We start from the raw sequence: 18,713 nt of genomic DNA, 5'->3' as shown, positions 1-18,713 counted from the left end.
TAAACCCATATAGCTAGATAGTACTCCGCAGATGTTACCACTTAACCAGATACATGCTGGACGGGCTCGCCGGTGGTGGCTCAACGAAAAAAAAGATAGGGTTTTCCCCTGGCCGCAGGAGCGGGAATGCTATTATTGAAACTAAAAAAACCACTCAAGGCAGTAGGGAAACGGGCACAAGAACCCTGCCCTTTACTGAAGTCCCAATAAGATACTCTTCCTTATCGACAGTCGGTGAGAAAAAGCTACTCGCTTGCAGGGTGCTGCCATTTGATGGCGGTTTTAGCCTACGTATCTTCCAGCCTTACGACCCTGTTGAAGCCTCCAAGCCGTTGCTTTTTCCACATTTTCCGCCTTTTTTGCATTATTTTCTTTGTCTGTTAACGAGTGTGCATCCCGACAGTTCCCCAAATGTACTCTGTACGTATGGCTGTATGCGCATGTATGTATGTACTCCGTACCTAGTTATGTAGGCGTCGCGGTCAACCCGCGATGCAATTCTAGTACGGAGTAACACGAGCAGCAACCCTGGCTGCATAGGGAGCAGTTGCTCGGATTCAGACGGGACTACAGGAATAGGGAAGTGTTCTTGTGCTGCTCCTGAGCTGGTGCGTCCGGTAGCTTAAGAATACAGTGCAGTTGCGTCTGACAGGTGTGGCATGCTGTAAGGCGCATTTGAAGGCACGTTTGTGCGACTAGCTGCCGGAGCGGGCGCAGCGATCCACCGCCAGTTCTCCTGACCAGGACAACGAGGGAGAATGGTGATGCAGGGTGCCCAACGGCAATTGGCGCGCCCCTTGGTGATTTGGCGGTGGGAAGGCTGCCGTTCGCATGGCAGGCAAGGATTTGTCTGGGAGAACAGCCATGGCGCAGCCGGAGAAAAGCACGGTTGGATCAAGGTTTCGCCCGGGTGCCTTGGGCGGGGACGAGGACGGGCGGCCTCGCGTGTGGGCGGCGTGCATAAGTAGTAGTTATAGATACACCACACGCACGAGTGCTGGATGCGCAGACCGACGGGAGATGACATGGAGAAACTTCATGCGTGATGCAGATGAATATGTATGTGCAGGGCCTCTCTCCAAGCGAGCAAGGCCAGCGCTGAAACGGGGCTGACCGCTCCTCGATGCCGGGGGAGGCCTGAGCTGGAGCGTGTTTCGAGGACGTGATGGCTGCCGGTGCTGGGTCGCCGGGTTGGTTCCGCATCCCTGCAGCACATACGAAGGTGCGCAGCTGGAGCATGCAGTCGGCAGTGTCTGTCAGCCTGTCTTTGCCCAGGCCGGAGAGCGGCCGCCGTGCTTGACCGCAGCAGAACCGGATCGCTCGCTCTGTCTGGACGTGTCAGATCGATGCGCGCGATCGATGACCCGTGCATCCATGTGACCTCCCAATGCGGCAGTCCTTCGATGCACCTGCGATCCCCCGCTTCAACCTCACTTCATCCTCGCCCTCGCCCTCGTCCTCGTCCCCAACGCACCGTCGCCCTCGCCTCGCCTCGCCCTCGCACCAGGCCTCTCGTCCAACCTCTCCAGCTCGCCACACACGCTGGCGAACTCCAGCGCGACCCGCCGTCTCATCCAGCTGGGTCCGGAGCTGCCCCTCTCTGACACCGGAGTCGGCTAATATGCTTCTCTAGTGCCAGAGTCTCTATAGAGACCCACGACTGGTTTAAGCAATCTGGCGACAATCCTTGGGCTCGCCATTATTGGTCTCCCGTCGACGGACTTCGCCATCCCATTCGCCCATGGCCCCTCGCACCCTGGTTGCGAAAAAGCAAGCCTGTCCTTGGCTCCCTCCAGTGCGCTGTGAAAAGCCCGCCAGGATGCTGTCACACAGGTTCATTCCCTACCCCGGTCCCCAACTAGTGGAAGACTGCAGCCGCACCGTGCGCCAGTGACGGACTGACGGTGAGATCGTGTCTCCACTCCTGGAAGCTTTGAGAGCTTGCCTTCAAATCACAGCGCCTCCCTGCCCTGGCATCTGACCTTGGCCAACCAAGCGTCGCCTCCCGCCGAGCTTGGCCAGACCTCGCCCAACCACTTCCGCCCAAGCCGTTTTCAGCTAGATCAGCCTTCTTCTCGAACCAGTCCCCTCTCTCGATCGGTTTATTGGCTTTTTTGGCATCTCGTTATCTGGGTCCGTTTGAATTTGCGCTACCTTCTACGAGGGGTTTAAGCTGATTGGGAATCGGAGAAAGCGAGCCCAAACACCACGCCTGGAGCTTTTCTCGCCATCGAGAAACGGCCCTCAATCATTATCTCTTTGGGTCATTTTGACCTGTTTAGCTTCTCGACTCGCAACATTTCGTATCGCTCAGACTTTGCAAATGGTTTGTTTCAACATTTTCTGATTTGCGACATTTCTCCAGCCTTTTTGGGACACTTCTGGTTTGGTCAAACCTTTTATGTTTTTCGTCTCTTTTTCCTTCCCCTCTCCGTGACTGTTCCCGCTTTTCCCCTGACTCTCTGATTGGAGAGATCCATTTTGGTCGCCAGCAGATCGATGGGCGAGCTGGAATAATTTCCAAATCTGTCGGATCGCGACAAAGAAGAGGGCAGCGATCGACACAATCATTCTATCATTCGCTCCCATTTCTTTTGCACTGTATTTTGGTTGGTCCAGTTGGATTTGTTCTTGCTGGCCCGCGACTTTGATAAATAATAATAATCAACAATAATAATAATAATAATACGAAGAGCACAGCTTTACACCCTTGCCACCGGATTCTCTTGGATTCTTTTTCTTTTTCCTTTTTTTGCTACAAGTCAACCTATTTTCGGATGGTTCATATAGTCAACATCTTAATTAATTGGTTTCAATCACTAGTTTGCTGTCGAGAGTCAGTTGATTTTTTTTGACCCCCCGGAACTTTAACACCCATTGCCTTTCTGCGCTGGAAAGCGCCAGCTTGAAAACATCTCTGCTCCCCACTTTGCGTTACTTCGCGACGACTGACGAATTTAACGTGGCGATTGTTCAGCGGAATGAGACCTTTTTTCTCCCTCCTGCTCGCTTCTCTCTTTGTTCTCCGTGACAATAATTAATCCCCGGGTGAGGTTAGCTTTCTTCCTGCCATCGCCACTCCCCGCATTCACCGGGTTCGGTACCATTGCTTTCGACAAATCGCAAACGGCCGTCCAAACACCCGTGTCAACTTGGGCTTCCATATATAATAATTCTTCGTCGCGTCACGGAGGCGAACAGAACCAGTTCCGTCATTATTGGTGGCTTGCGCGTCTCTGGCCAGGCAAGGAAGACCTCCAGGCTTCCAGAGTTATAATACTAGAGCCTTTTTTGACCCCAAGGGACCTTCTTGAGCTACCAGTGATCGCCGTGCCACACTGCTCCACCAGTGCATCTGTCAACATTCTGCAATTGAATTGCAAGCTAATATTCGTGTATCTCGATTGTCGTGCCGATCTCCTCGGTGTTGATCAAGCATTGTTTTTTAAAGACCTATCTGCCGTCTTTGCTCCGTCTTGAGCTTTTGCCACCAGCATGATCTTGCAGAGCTACAAATAACAATTCAAAGACGCACGCTTGAAAGAACAAACTTTTCTCCGCGAACCCGAATTAGTGTGCATACGGAGTACATTGGACCAGTACCCATTGTTGAGATTACTCTGCTCCACGTTAAAATATCGGTTGCAGTCGGAAGGTACGTGCACTTGTCTGGATGGTACCTTGTTGAGTCTTCCCAAATTTCCCCTGAGCCAGACCTCGAGCTGGTTGACCTTGAACTTGTTGCAACGTAAAAAACCTCGAGACGGCTACTTGTATGATCCCTGGCCCGCCAGTGCATATTTAATGTCGCACGGGTGCCACAATCGAACGCCTCTTCCACTCCCCTGGCCCTCTCTTAAGGCTGTGAGTGGGAATTATCGCTAACTTCATTTAGATCTTCGCCTTGGGATTCATTTTGACATACAGAGGCGATCTTTGCGTGTGTCTTAGTCAACTTATCTCCCGAGCGACCCCTCTTTTCTCTGAAGCTATTGCTTTGATCGCAAGCGATTATCACTGCATATCTGCTACCGATTGGGCTTGATGAAGCTATACCTAAGCCTGTGATTCTCAATTGCTATATATTGTGATTCTCGGATCCCACCTGCTCGCCTCACCACAACGTTGAATTTTTATTTTAGCTCTCGCTTCGCGCAGTGAGATTTCCCCAGTTGGGTTATCACTGCTTAATTTGAGATATTAGAACGAGTTTCGCGTCTTCCGCCAACGTGGCTACACTCATCATACCTCCGCCCGGAATGGGGGCGGCTTTCGACGCTCTGAATATGCAACAGTCATTGGGATCGCGTCGACCAGCACCTACCACACTTCCCAGCTTTGAGCTACCCAGTCCTCACGCGCCGCAACCACAGCAAAAGCACCAACTACATCCTACCGTTAACACAACCCAACCGTCAATCGCTGGCGTTAAGGTTGGCAACCTTTTGACCCCTCCCTCAAATTCTGCGGCGGACAGTAGTTCAGCATCGGCTGGTTTAGCTGGGCCTGGACAAATTCAGGCCTATTCACAGAGTTACTGGCCAGCACCGTCTTACGGCTTCAATTCCGGTTCGCTACTTTCCCATCCTTTGTCAGCAGGTGGGACTTTCTCATGGCTAACTGACAATAGGCCGAACCACTGCTCATTCTTCGATATCTGATAATTTATCTCCATCTTACCCACAAAACACAATGTATCCTTCTCCTCTTTCCCCGTCGCCGGCACTCTCCGTGTCCTCAACACAACAGCATGACCAGCAGCAGCCTCAAAACCAGCGTGGAAACTATGCCACCGGGCAACCGCAGCCTGCATCGCAAGCAAATACGCTGGACCCTTTTGGGCAGAAGTATACCTACAACGGCTCCCAACAGCCTCCTGCTTCTCCCACAAGCTTCAACCCTTACCAGAGCGGGGTACAGCCACCGAGCTCTAGCGCGCCGTCTGGTAGAGTGCCAGGGATGCCTATTCAATATCCTCTCGATACACAACAACCACTTCCTCAGTTTACACGGCCGTACCCGTCGTACTCGCTTCCCGCCATGAATGGCCCAATCATGAGCAACATACACAATCCAAACAATCAAATGGCGTTAATAGGCTCTGTACAGCCTAATCTCCTTCCAGGTTTTAATAGCGGGCATGCCGCCAGTTTACATCAAATGTACCCCCACGCGCATACCCATCATTTGCATGGCCTTGTACAGGCTCCACAAAACGACCGCCCCTTCAGATGCGATTTGTGTCCACAGAGTTTCAACAGAAATCACGATTTAAAACGACACAAGAGGATACATTTAGCCGTGAAGCCATTTCCTTGTCACCATTGCGACAAGAGTTTCTCCAGAAAAGATGCGTTAAAGGTGTGTATTTTTTGATAGCTAGAGCTACTTGATTTTCCAGCATTCTAATCCGCTATGCAGAGACACATCCTCGTCAAAGGTTGTGGAAAGGAGTCTGCGGCTGATGGAAATACGTCGTCGAGTTCCACAAATGTAAAAGACGAGACGACTGGAACCGTGTCGCCACCACACGGGATTGGCGCGCGACATGATAAATACTCTTAAAGGAATGCATTATACCCAGAATAAACGGATATGCAAGACTGCTTTGCAGGATCTTGGTTTTTTGTGAATCTTATCGGAGTACCTTTACATCAGCGTGACTTTATTTATTACCTAGTAATCCCTCTCGTGTCTTTTCTTTGGTGAGGATGCCGTACATCTGACGCACGCATGTATTCATCTCTGTCAAATGATTTTAAAAGGGAGTTGGCGGGCTGCGTTTGGAAACACGCGCTTTCTTCATTGCGTATTTGCGGTTGAGGTGCATTCCAGACATACTTCGTTGGTCGGGCCTTTGGTCAATTTAGGTGTTCAGACTACTTTCGGAGTTGAATCCCTCGCGGTTCTCGACTTCTATCTTTTGCCGGGGTTTTCTTCTCTTTTTTCCGCTCGTTTGAACCCTTCCCATTAAATATTCATTATTATTCCTTTTATTACCTTTTTTTCCCTTTTTTATTTTCTTTCTTTTCTTATACATACCTATCTACGTGTTGTCGATGACCCTATCTCTTTTTTTTTTTGAGATGACTTATCCATGGGAAGGATAGTATTATTTTAATTCAATTCCTCCTTCAACATCATCTTTTGTGTGATTTAGGTAACTGCTTTTTTATGTCTGAAATCGCTAAGTTCCGAAGCACTATCGCTTCGATACCACTGCTGCTCAACTGGCCCGCAAAGCCCTCTGTAGATGTGCTTCTCGTCAAGCCGGCTCTTTTGGATTTCCGTGTTTGCATCGCTTGACGTGATCGTGGCCATCATGCCTGATACTTGCATGAGCTCGCTAGGCATCAGCCAACAGCCTTGTGATCTGGCCTGAGGCGGCGTTGGCGGCCTAACAGGCATCACGACTGACTGCTCAACTTGAGATTCGCCTTCTGCTGCTTCTCCTCTTCTGCATCCCACTTATCGCAATGTCCCTGCAAGACCTGCCGTCGCCGCTTTTGGCACTCATCGTTTCATATGTCGTCGCTGACCGTTGGTTGCAGCACGCACACACCCGCGACCAAGTGGCTGCGTTGAGACTTACCTGCCGTGAGTGACATCGCTTATGGTAGCATCTATCTACCTCCATACCTGCTGCTCACTGCCTCCAGGAACCCTCAATGGGGCTACCGTATACCAGGCCTTCTCTCGCCTGGATGTTGCCGCGAACCGCGGACATCTCGACCATCTCAACACTCAAGCGTTGGCGCTGGTCGCCCGCGAAAAGGCTCGTCTGCCCAACAGCCCTGGTGTCCTATTTACAAGCATCGCCGACCTCAGCGCCGTACTGATCAGTATTGCTGCTGATGAGCCACGCCTGCAGCGTGAAGATACGGAATATGTGCCCGGCTTCATTGACGCTGCAATTGTGCTTTTGGGCCCGCGGGACATTGTAGACCACCTCGCCTTCCAAAATCTGCCCGCTGGTGTATGTTTCTTTGGATCGCGTTTCAATGCCCATCACCTCGCCTTACTTGCTGCGGCCTGGCAGGGCGACCTTGAGCTGGTGCTGTTTCTGCTGGACAGCGAGAGCTTGAAGCCAGCTGGCAAAAGTCTACTTTCGGCGTTCTATCTCGCTGCCTTCAAAGGCCACACCGAGCTACTTTGCCTGCTGAAAGAGCACGGAAACATTCAAGTCGATGCGCCATGTGGCTTTTACGGGAATGCCCTGATGGCAGCCGTTGCTGGAGGGAGTCTTGAGAGCATCGATTGCATTATTGAATGGGGTGCTGATGTCAACTTCTTGGGCACACTGTTTGGGCGGCCCTTGACATTAGCCGTGTCATCTGGCTGCCTGGGTGCTGTACAGCTGCTACTCGAAGCGGGAGCCGAAGAAAACGCCTGTGATATGATGAAGCAGAGCCCATTGGTCGTCGCAGCCATAAAAAAGCCTCATACAATTGCTCTCCGTGAAATTCTGGAGCTTCTCCTGCTGCGCAACGCGGAGATCTCTATTCTTCCCAAGGAAAAGGCTAAGGCATTTGCCTATGCTGCGTCTTATGATAATCCGTCTGCCGTTGAAATTCTATTGAAGAACGGTATCACGGACGACCTATATGGCACTGCTCTAATAACCTCTGCGATAGCGAACACGCGGAACCTAGATGTCGTTCGGCTTCTGTTGGAGCGCCTCGGAGATTCTACACTACCTTCTAGCACACTATTGACCACTGCTATACAGCGAAACTTCCCGGAACTGGTGAAACTATGCATTGAGGAAAAAGATGATTTCGACCCATGTATGTATGAAGCATCGATCGCACTAGAAAACTCTTTACGAGACGGCTATGTAGACATCCCAAAAATGCTGTTTGACTCTGGAGCTAGGCTAAGACTTACTGAGCAAGATGTACTATGGGTTGCTGAGAAAGTTTTTCATACCTCCCTCATTGACAGGTTGGCGGAATGCGGCCTTGAATTCGATGCCAACACATTTGAATGTGCTATTCGTTTTGGAAATCCGTTTTTGCTCTCGAAGACACTTTCGGGAGGATTTGAATATGAAGCTCTAGGTGATGGAGAGTACCTACCTCCAAAGGTTAGGCTGTGTGTCTGGGATACCGAACTGCCTGCTGTCCAAGGACTTTTAAACACCAATGCTATTCGATTTTCCTCTATTACAGTGTCCGACATGCTTCAACATGCAACGCAACGTCGTGATGTTGCAACAGTCAAACGGCTCACTAGTTGCTATCCGGGCGCTGTACTCCAAACTTACCCTAGAAACAATGATGACTTTGCGGCTACAACAATTGCCATGCTTCTCCACAGTGCAGAAAAGACATTCCGTAAAGACGAAGCGGCTGCTTTGCTGAAGGAACAAGGCCCTGAAATTGTTGCCATTGCAAATGAACTACAGGAGAAAAACATCCAACTTTGCTCCCTTTTCAAAAGTACCACCACTAAACTCAGCCATTTTATAGAACTTGGTTGTGTCTCAGCACTGGAGTTTTTTCTCAGGAGTTCTGGTGCGCATGCTATGCAGCGAGACCACAAAGTATTGGCGGCTATCAAAGATATCGATATCCTAAAAGTGGTGCTGAAATACTACCCTAAAGAACTATCTAGCCAACTGACGGACCGGAAATGGTGCCGCCACGTCTTTACAAAGGCTGTTGAATCTCGAAACCACCCACTGGTCGAGTATCTCGTCAAGTTGGGATTCGGAGAGCACGGACGAGCGTTTCATGTTTATCCTAGGAATAATCACACGGGCCTGAAGCCCTCGTACTGTTATGAAAAGGACCCTGTTCTTGCCAGTGAAACGATGCTCCGCCTCTTCATGGCCCGAGAAGGATGCCCACTAGTCGACCAGAATGCTTCGGTGGTCGAATGGTTGAAATACATTCCCAGGGACCACTTCGCCACGCAGCTGCAGATTCTCGTCGACGATGGTGCGGACATCAACACCCCTATTCCCTCCGTAGGCAATGCGCTATCTGTAGCCGTAGCACATGGAAATGAAGATATGGTACGTTTGCTTCTGGCCTACGGCGCTGATCCAGGTCCGTGTGTGGGGGCTCAGATACAGAGCACGGCATTGTGCGAAGAGGCAAGATTTGTGCCAAAACTACTTGCGCAAGCCCTGGTGAAGAATATGCGGGAAAAGCTCGGTTAGAGAGACCAGCCAAAACCGGCACACTCTTTTCCGGAGTGTGTAACTACTCCGTACGGTAGCTTCCGACGCCTCATATTACATTGCGGAGTTTTCTCGGGGCTTCAGGGGTGTTCTTTCTGGGCCCAATTTTTAGCGGCCAGAGCAGTGGGTAACGTTCTAGTCTCTTTTTCATAGATCAACTAGATTAGATATGGCGATACCATGATAAGCAGGCTTATGGATTTGATATGAGAGCTTGAAAATATCATTTGGAGCTAACTAGTTAAGCAAACACAGTTTCGTGGAGTCATTCAAGTAGCAATGTCAGATACATGGGTTTGAAATCTGTTAATCAAAGACAGGAAAAATTAGAAAAACCGTACTTGTAAGCCCCAATCAAGACACATTGCTGTATTCATTTTCCACCTCCTATAGATAGTTTAGTGTTTAAAGAGATCCTTATGGTCGCTCTTGATCATGTCAGCACCCTTCTCGCCAACAGCATACACGGAGTTCTGAATACGGCAGTCAGGTATAACAGGAATAATCGACGCATCGGCGACACGCAGGTTCTTAATGCCGTGGACCTTGAGTTGGGGGTCGACCACCCCCTGGTCAATGCTCTTGGACAGACGATTGGTGCCGCAGGGATGGAAAGCCGTCTGGCAGCGATCTAGTACAGCGCGCTTCATCTCCTCGTCGGAGTGGAGGGGCATATCCCAAGGATACTCATCTTCAACGATATCCTTGAAAGCGTCGCCCTTGAGTAGCACGTCGTAGCTGAAGCGAATACCCTCGCGCATGGCGATGATGTCGAGGTCGTCGGCGAAGAAGTTGAGATTTATGTTGGGCTGCATGAAGGGGTCTGCGCTATTAAGTGTGACCTCTCCTGGGTCGGAGATAGGCCGCACCAAGTCGACGACGACGCAGGTGTGATTGCCGTTCTTTGGTACGGGAAAATGCCACTGGAATGCAGTGCCAAACATGCACACAAAGTCGAGCTCGAAGTGCGGCTCGCCCTGGGGTGAGAATGGGTCTACCCCGCCGTTGGCTGCCTTGGCCTTGCGGTAGGCGGGATCTTTCTCGAGATACTTGTCAATACGTGGGAAGCCGACGAGCTCTAGGAGACCAGAGCCTACGGGGCCAGAGCGGTTCTTCTGGTAGGCTGCAACGGCAGCTTGGTTCTTGGGGCCAGCGCGCATGAGGTGGTCGTCCATGCCGAACCCGTCCTTGACACGAAGCACGAAGGGGACACCGGGGTGGTCAACAAGGTTCTGGCCGACATGGCGCGAGTCGACGATAGTGTTGATTCCGTGTTTGGCCAGCTCTTTGGCCGGACCAATACCACTGAGCATGAGCAGTTTAGGACTCTCATAGACACCTTGGGATAGAATTACTTCGCGGGTGGCATAGAAGCTCAGCTCTTTGCCGCTGGCATCAATCACAGTTACACCCTTACAGGTGCGGTTGGCTTCGTCGATGATCAAGCACTTAGAGTGAACCTCAGGCAGAATGGTGATGTTGGGCTTGCCTAAGACAAAGAGGAAACTTCCCGAACGCTTGCCCTGGTAGATAGAGTCGACGCAGTGTGTGAGACCGTTCATCTCACCATCGTAGATATTCTCTGACATAGGTTCGCCACGAGATTTCCAGGCCTTGATTAGGGCTTCGCGGAAGGGTTTCATCTCGTCGAGTAGCTCGGCGTGCGAGATGGGGAGGGGCCCTCCACCTCCGATTTTCTTGAGCTCAGGTGGGTAGAGACCGGCATCGTCGTGGTAGGTGACACTCTTGCGTAGATAGGGCACCATGGGGTCCCAGGTCCATTCCTTGCCGCCAAATTCGCCCCATCGGTCGAAGGTGGACTTGCAGCCGGGGATCCAGGTGAAGTAGTTGAGGGAGGAACTGCCACCAAGAGCCTTACCACGGGTGTTTGGCATGTCGACGCGCTCGTAGTCGTCACGCTTGACGAAGGTGGTCTTGTAGGCCCAGTCATGCTTGCTGCTGCGCAGACTCATGGCCTGAGAGGGAGTGAGGATCTGCTCTACCTCATGTGGGTTACCAACACCAGCTTCGACAACGAGGATGTTGACATTGGGATTCTCGGCTAGTCGGCCCGCGACAACGTTGCCTGCGGTGCCACCGCCAACGACAATAAAGTCAAAGTGGGCGCCGTTGGTAGCCATGATAGAAGAGAATGAAGGATATGAGATGCTATTCTGATGTGATGACGAGGGCTTTTGGTAAGACCGATTGAGCGCGAACACAGCGGCTTATATGTCCAGGGCCATGATTCAGCTGGCCGTCTGTCCGAATGGGTGATTGCTGGATGATGTCGTCGATGACATGGTCTCCAAGCAGCGGAAAGTCAGCGTGCGGGCAAAGGGTTGGTCTCCGCACGACGATACCCGTTCGCCGTCATGAATCTAGATTTAGGTCCCGACTGGCCTTCGAACTCGCAGAGTCCCGATACCCAACGCCTTAAACCCCAGTCTCAGCTTGAATCTATGTTGTTAGTCATACTGCGCAGCTGCTGACACTGGCGTGCAGAAGATAAGGTGGCAAAGCGTAAATTCGAATGTTTCACCTCGAAGAAGCTATTGTACTGCTGTAGCATGAACCTGCATATTCATCCGTTAGAGAAGCTTAATCCATTTTTTTGAGTTTCGGGACGAATACCATTCCGATAAAGATCGACTCTAAAATCCTAAGTCCTGCCGAATGTGAAAACACGAGTCCCAACCTCCATCGAGCTCACGTTTGGCCTCAGTCATCAAAGTATGAACTGCATCCAAGCTTGCTCTGATTCCATCCTTGACACATGTTCTAGCAGCCATGGAGCCGCCCCGCAGCGCAGGGACGGAACGTTTAAAGAGTGGAGGATTTCAGCTACACCATGAGGGGAGTTGAGGCCGCAAGGCCTCGTGATTGCGATCCAGCGGTTGGGGTTCTGAAGAAGTATGTTGGCTCCGCAGTGGAGTACCTGGATGTAGGGAAAAAATGTGATTGTAAGCTAAATTCTATCATCGCCCATCTCAACGCCGATCCCCCCGCTTGTCCGACGAATATTTGCTAGGATTCCAAGCAGGCGAGCATATCAGCGGGCGGGGCAAAAAAGGTCGATCCGGTCAAGGGCTTGGAGAAGTCCAGCAGGCGGTCGTGGAGGCCAGGCGGGTTGCCGATGAACATACGGTCAAGCATGTGCTCGACGACCCAGAGCCGGCGGGTGTAGGCGATGAAGTACGTACCGAACTGGCCGGCGGCTGGCGAGCCAAAGGGCATGTTGTCGCGCAGGACGGAGAGCTCGTCGCCCTGGTCATCCTCTATTGTAGCTAGTGACTTGTGAGATTGCTGCTGTCCGGGCTCGGCGTCGGGCAGCTCAACGTTATCCAATTTGGAGCGACCGATTATGGCCTGTTGTTGTTCCGTCGAGAGCGCATTCCAGCCGGCAAGGTCATGCTCGTACTTCTGCACGACGATGTAGCTACCGCCTACACTAGCTTTGTCCTGGTCCTCTGCCGCCACTAGCATCGCCTTCGGTACGGCAGGGCCGACGGGATTGGCAGTGCCGTCGACAAAACCGAGTAAGTCGCGCAGGTCGAAGTAGCGGAAGCCCACCGTCTCATCGACCACTGTTACGGCGCTACCTAGGACATCCAGCAGCTGGCGCTCGAACTCGAAGCACAGGTCACGGCGGGCGGCGCGGATGTGAAACAGTAGGTCGCCCGGCGTTGAGATGGCAGTGTGTACCCGACCACGCACGGTAGGAAACGGACGGAGCTGGGCAGGGCGTGGCATGCCGGTGAGCCGATCCCAAGCAGCGCTGCCAATGCCGACGGTGCACGCAAAGGCAGCGCTGGGGTCGCGGATGGAGACGTTCTTCGCCAGGTCGGGTATGCGGGCGAGGGCGGTGCGGGCAGTGCGGGCGGCGGCAGAAGAGGGGTGGACGGTGAGGACGAGAAAGATAGCGGATAGCGGCATGGTAGAAAGTGGCAGGGCCATGGTGGCGACGGTGGAGGAGGAGGAGGTAGAGAGACAGAAGGCAGAGAGAGAGCGGAGCGTTGATGTTGATGTTGATGAAGAGAGCATCGCAGCGCAGACGGTGCGGGGAGGAAATGGTGAGGAGATGAGGCTTCCCCTCACGAGCGAGAAGCGCCGGGCAGCCGAAATCAAATGCGCTGGCGATCATAGGTGGCCGCTGCAGACTGGTAACTTAGTTAACTAGTTCGATAACTAGCAATTGAGTTAACGGTGAAGGGGCAGCTCAAACTCAATGCGGGCCAGCGGATTGACGTCAGGGAATCGATATCAGCGCCCTGAATAATGAATATAGAATGGCCACGTTAACAGACAGATCTCACCATGGCCTTTTACACTCTCGCTGAAGGTATTCCAGCCAGACACGCCCCGGATGTATATACTGACGACTCGCAGGCTGCCCATATGCCAGCAACGCCTCGTCCGTCCAGCTGCGAAACCGCTCGGGCGGTGGGCTGGTACTGATGCAGGACACCCAGCTGCTCGAGACGCTGGCCCATTTCTCGAGAGAACGCATCCCGGAGAGGTAGAAATCCCATTGTGTCCCCAATAACCCGTGTATCTCGCTGATTGCATCCCCAGAGTCGTACACGCCAAAGCTGCCGGGTAGATCCAAACTTCCCATCCTATAATTACTGGTGCTGATGGCCACCAGGGCATACGGCATCTTCGAGGCCACCGACAACTGCTCCGACCTGACCTCCGCCAGCTTCCTCTCTGCTGCTGGCAAGCAGACTGCTGTCTTGCTGCGCATCTCGACCGTCGGCCCCGAGCGCGGGTCAGCTGACACAGTACGTGATGTGCATGGCTGGGCCATGAAGCTGTACACCGACGAGGGGAACCTCGACTGGGTCTTTAATAACACGGTACGACCCGTATCTTCTGCATCAGGCACACGCTAACTTGGGAATTGCTGTAGCCCGTCTTCTTCGTCCGCGACCCGCTCAAGTTTCCGTCGCTTAACCGCTCGCATAAGCGACACCCGCGGACCAATGTCCCCGATGCTGACATGGTATATTCACTAATTCCCCTCTTTAAGAAATCGCTGACATTTTGTAGTTCTGGGAGTGAGTGGCGAGTACCTGCTCAAATATACACGCCTAACACCTTTAGCTTCCATGTCGGTAATCCAGAAGGCGTGCACCAGCTTATGCACCTCTTCAGTGATCGTGGCACTCCGGCCTCCCTGCGCCACATGAATGCTTATAGCGGGCATACGTACAAGTTCACCAAGGAGGTATTTCACGTCTTATCACCTTACTTCTCTTTCTCTCTAACAGACTCCAGGACGGCTCGTTCCGGTACGTCAAAATCCACATCAAGACCACCATTGGCGTCAAGAACTTCGATCGTCAGACTGCCACCAAGATTGCTGGCGAGAACCCCGACTACCTCGTCGAGGACCTCTTCCACGCCATCGAAACCGGCAGCTATCCCCAGTGGGACGTCTTCGTCCAGGTCATGACCCCCGAGCAGGCAGAGACCTATAAGTGGAATATCTTCGATATGACCAAGGTTTGGCCCCACGCCGACTTTCCACTGCGCAAGATCGGCCGTTTGACATTAAACCGTAATGTGAGTATAGAAATCCTGTAACGCCATTATGCGCCTGCACTAATTGACAGCCTCGAAACTACTTCACCGACATCGAGCAAGCCGCATTCTCGCCCTCCACTATGGTGCCTGGCATTGCTCCCTCTGCAGATCCAAGTCAGCCTCTCCGCCCTTTGAAAGGAACACAACTAACCAGTGTGTCTAGTGCTTCAAGCGCGCATGTTTGCCTATCCCGACGCAGCGCGCTATCGCCTGGGCACAAACTACCAGCAGCTGCCCACCAACCGGGCCCACGCGCCGGTATACTGCCCGTTCCAGCGTGACGGCTTCATGAACTTCTCCGACAACTATGGCGATGATCCCAACTATGTCGGCTCGATGCTGAAACCGACGGCCTTCAAGGCAACCAACAACAGCACCACCACCCTGACCCAGCATGAGAAATGGGTAGGAGAGGCCGTAAGCTTCTGTACCATCATGGAGCCGCGGGACTATGAACAAGCCGCCGCGCTGTGGAAGGTATTAGGCCGCGAGCCAGGCCATCAGGACCGGTTAATTGACAACCTGGCGGACAACGTGCGCCGAGTCACCGACCCGCGACTGCGCAGCAAGGTCTATGGTAGGCCATTCTTCCATTTCTTGCTTCTAGATATTGCCGTGCTAACGCGCCGCAGAGCTGTTCGGCCGGGTCGACCGCGATATGGGAGCTCGACTGTCAGCGGCCACTGAGCCAGCATGTTCGTGACTGCGAAGCGTGTGGTGGAAATGACTAAGCTAGCCTTGGGACACCGGGCCGGCTCTATTCCGGGCTTGGCAGAGAAACTGCTTCGTGCGCTCCCAAATAGTAGCAATTAACATGTAGGGGTAATATAGTTCTGGCGCATTACCTCATTCCTACATGATTCTTCTACAATGGTTGTTAGTTTTACAAGAATACATTCAATTCAATTTTTGGTTTACACGGAAGAATGCGGCCCGCTGATCCGAGTCGCGTGATGAAATTGGTGACTAAGCCATAACTAACTAGTCCCGTTTTGTGCCGGGCCGCCAATGCTCCGGCCCATTGAACCGAGGCTGGTTGCAGACAGGCACAGTTAGGTATCAACAGCTACGGAGTACATGATAACAAATTGGATATCAAGAACAAAATGCATTAAAATCATTTGGATATCAAAAAAAATTAACTAGAGGGAGAAAATAAAAAGACCAATATTCCCGTACAACATCAAACATCTTGCTTCAAGCTCGGTTTTTCTACATCGCAGAAATCCGTCGGCGTCGCACACTCCATCACTCCCATCCTGCGGGCCTCTGCAGGGGTGAATGTCTTGAAGTGGTCCACTTCATCAATCTCACCGATTCCTGGAGGAGGAAACACTTTGTTGAGTAGAGTGTAGATCACAAAAGTAATCGCAAATCCTAGCGGGTATGCTAGGTTGTACAGCCGAGTGCAGCCCTCGGGCACCGAAACGGACTTGTTGACGGCCTTGACGAAGCCCGGCAGCAGCGGAGCAAAGCCAACGACCCACGCGCAGAAGGCGCGCCAGTTCATTCCGTACCAGAAGTAATAGATACCCTCGGGGTGCGGGTGATACAGGTCCGTTAACTTGATTTTGCGAGAGCGCACGATCCAGTATTCGCTCACCATGATGCCACACATCGGGCCAAGAAACACCGAGTATGCCGACAGGACGCTGATGAACGTTCCTGCCGAGGCTAAGAGCTCCCAGGGGCAAAGGATAATGGAGATGATGAGGCCAATGTAGGCACCCCGCCGGATGTTGATGAATTTGGGGAACAGGCCGCTGAGATCCATGCCGGACGAAAAGGCATTGTCAATGGTGTTGATCGCCAGCTGGCACACAACGAGCCCTAGGCCGGCAAAGAAGGCACCGGCGCGAGATTTGGCATTGTAGTCTGTTTCCAGCCATTTCAGGGCAATGTCCGGTGGGTTCCACAGCGGCGTTCCGTAAATCTTGAGAGTAGCCGACGACACCAGGCAGCCAAGCGTGGGCATGATGGTGCCCAGGACGATGATCGAAAAGTACTGGCCAAAGACCTGGTCGCCCGGTTTGGTTGCAAATCGGGAGTAATCGGGCTGATTGGTAAGTCCGACCGCGATGCTGCCAATCACGGTTGTTACGCCGCTCACGATGGACCACCCCAGCTCGCTGGACGAGGTTACAGTCGACGGCTGTTTAAGGAGTGGGCCGGCGCCTTGGGCGGTGACCAAGGCCCAGATTGTCATCGCAAGAAGCGTGAGGAAGGAGACGATGTTCATGACGTAGAAGAGACGCTTGGTCTTTTCCGGGGGGAAGTAAAGGATTGGAATGGTGAGCACATTGTAGATAACCCAGCCGATGAACTGCTTGGTGGTCAGGTTCGACGACGCCGGAAAAGTATTCTGCAGGTTATGGAAGCCCGAGAAGATGGCCCCGAGCATGGCGGTCACGCATAGGCCGCCGGTCCACGACTGCACGGCAAACCACACGACAGACAGCAGAATACGCTGCAACAGGGCCAGATACGAGCCGTATATACCCCAGACCACGCGGGAAAAGACAGGAAAGCCAATGTGCCATTCAGCGCCCACGAAGCCGTTGAACACGGCGACAGCGGCAATGATGAGCTTGCCGATGATCACGGCGATGACGGTCTGCCAGACACTCAGACCGATGGCGACGAGCGACGAGCCGACCTGCCAATTGCTCAGTGCGATCTGGTTGATGGCCCAGAAGGACAGGAAGGCGTAGACATTCCATGTGCGGCGGTGCGGAGGCAGGGGGCGAATGTCATCGTTGATCCAGACGGTCGAGATGGTCTCCTTCGACGTCGGCACGTACAGACGCTCGACGAAGCGTTGAAACGACATGGCAGGGCAAGCGAGCGACGGGGGATGCGCGTGTCGAGGTCCGCCGGACGTCGTTGTCGTCGTTGTTCGTCGTCGTCTCGGTCGGAGGAGACGGCGAAGCGAGCGAGCGAGCGAGGGTTCAGGGGGAGACGGGACAGAAGGAAGATTGCGCGACGGCGCAGGAATTGGGCGGCGCGGCGGGCCGTTATTAATCACACGCGGTCGCCTCTCTGGCCCTGCAGACAGAGAATTTGGCGCTGGAGGCGAATCCCGAGCGTGCGGACGGCAATGCTAATGCTCGTCGTTCCAGCGCAGCACGGCTGGCTGCCGGGTGGGAAAGTCAGATAGCTAACTAGTTAGGCGAACTGTTTCTGAGTTTTGCGGGGGCGGCGGTGTTGTTTCTCGTGGAGATTAGCCGGGAGGTCTATCTGACGGTGTTTTCTATCAGGCCGGCGAGCTAGTGCGCACGGCTTGCTGGCGACGAGACGGCTGGCTTGCACCGTTCTCGCGTGTCGCGAGGCTGGGCCGGGTAGAGAGGGCGCTGTGTTGCCGCAGAGCCGTGGCGCCTGGGGTTCGCGAAGATACCCACGGATGGGCCTCAGCGGCGACGGCGGGCGCGTGTGGGTGGCGCGACACAGCTCCACCGGCGGGCGACGCTCCCGGCGCTGCATGCAAGAGCGCCCGACAAGGCGAGGATGCCCTGGACTGCTCAGTAATAACATATAGTTAGTGCACGCCAACCTGCGGCCGCGCATCCTCATCTTCCTGTGGCCGCAGAATTCTCCGTCGCCGCCTCGCTGCTGCCGTATTTGGCTAGCGCCCGCCGCCCCCCCTGAGCCGCCTCGTGACCCCCCCGTGACCGTGCCGAGCCTCTCCCGCGGCTCCGCACAGCCTCGGCGCAACCCGGCCGGCCGGCGCGCACGTTGACTGGTGGACTCTGGCGGCTGGGCGGGGCTGCGCCCAAGCGCGGGTAGCACGTGCTGGATAGCCAATCGGAGGCGCGCAAGGCCGGGCGCCTGCCTCGTGGTGGCGGCCGCCGTTGGCATCGCATCTGCAGCGTGACGAGCAGCCATGCGCCGGCTGCCCGGTGTCCTCCCCCAAACTGTGTGGCATCTCCGACCACCGCGC

The 18,713-nt window shown here is 53.5% G+C and overlaps 6 protein-coding genes across 6 annotated transcripts; 3 read left to right on the top strand and 3 right to left on the bottom strand.

Annotated features, from left to right (window-relative positions):
- Positions 1-4,259: 4,259 nt before the first annotated feature.
- On the top strand, positions 4,260-5,565 carry MET32 (transcriptional regulator of sulfur amino acid metabolism; the record flags this gene model as incomplete). Its single annotated transcript, XM_049249646.1, has 3 exons — positions 4,260-4,569; positions 4,631-5,361; positions 5,422-5,565. The coding sequence occupies 3 exons, from the start codon at positions 4,260-4,262 to the stop codon at positions 5,563-5,565; spliced, it is 1,185 nt and encodes a 394-aa protein (XP_049111840.1).
- A 911-nt stretch (positions 5,566-6,476) lies between these two features.
- On the top strand, positions 6,477-9,166 carry LOZ57_000546 (uncharacterized protein; the record flags this gene model as incomplete). The annotated part of the gene is made up of 2 exons (XM_049249645.1): positions 6,477-6,597; positions 6,660-9,166. The coding sequence occupies 2 exons, from the start codon at positions 6,477-6,479 to the stop codon at positions 9,164-9,166; spliced, it is 2,628 nt and encodes an 875-aa protein (XP_049111839.1).
- Positions 9,167-9,585: 419 nt separating this feature from the next.
- LOZ57_000545 (uncharacterized protein) lies at positions 9,586-11,328 on the bottom strand (the record flags this gene model as incomplete). The annotated part of the gene is made up of 1 exon (XM_049249644.1): positions 9,586-11,328. The coding sequence occupies one exon, from the start codon at positions 11,326-11,328 to the stop codon at positions 9,586-9,588; it is 1,743 nt and encodes a 580-aa protein (XP_049111838.1).
- An 886-nt stretch (positions 11,329-12,214) lies between these two features.
- Positions 12,215-13,144, bottom strand: LOZ57_000544 (uncharacterized protein; the record flags this gene model as incomplete). Its single annotated transcript, XM_049249643.1, has 1 exon — positions 12,215-13,144. One exon carries the CDS (start codon positions 13,142-13,144, stop codon positions 12,215-12,217), a length of 930 nt encoding a protein of 309 aa, XP_049111837.1.
- A 360-nt stretch (positions 13,145-13,504) lies between these two features.
- CAT1_1 (catalase A) lies at positions 13,505-15,479 on the top strand (the record flags this gene model as incomplete). Its single annotated transcript, XM_049249642.1, has 11 exons — positions 13,505-13,529; positions 13,577-13,706; positions 13,763-13,786; positions 13,836-14,046; positions 14,100-14,192; positions 14,240-14,247; positions 14,294-14,417; positions 14,468-14,755; positions 14,806-14,890; positions 14,940-15,353; positions 15,409-15,479. The coding sequence occupies 11 exons, from the start codon at positions 13,505-13,507 to the stop codon at positions 15,477-15,479; spliced, it is 1,473 nt and encodes a 490-aa protein (XP_049111836.1).
- Positions 15,480-15,959: 480 nt separating this feature from the next.
- Positions 15,960-17,606, bottom strand: LOZ57_000542 (uncharacterized protein; the record flags this gene model as incomplete). The annotated part of the gene is made up of 1 exon (XM_049249641.1): positions 15,960-17,606. The coding sequence occupies one exon, from the start codon at positions 17,604-17,606 to the stop codon at positions 15,960-15,962; it is 1,647 nt and encodes a 548-aa protein (XP_049111835.1).
- Positions 17,607-18,713: the final 1,107 nt, after the last annotated feature.

This window comes from Ophidiomyces ophidiicola (genome assembly GCF_022830035.1).
Source record: "Ophidiomyces ophidiicola strain CBS 122913 chromosome Unknown scaffold_1, whole genome shotgun sequence".
In the NCBI taxonomy this organism is placed as follows: Eukaryota; Fungi; Ascomycota; class Eurotiomycetes; order Onygenales; family Onygenaceae; genus Ophidiomyces; species Ophidiomyces ophidiicola.
Note: the sequence above shows the minus strand (reverse complement) of the source record. Positions and strands in the feature narration are given on the sequence as shown.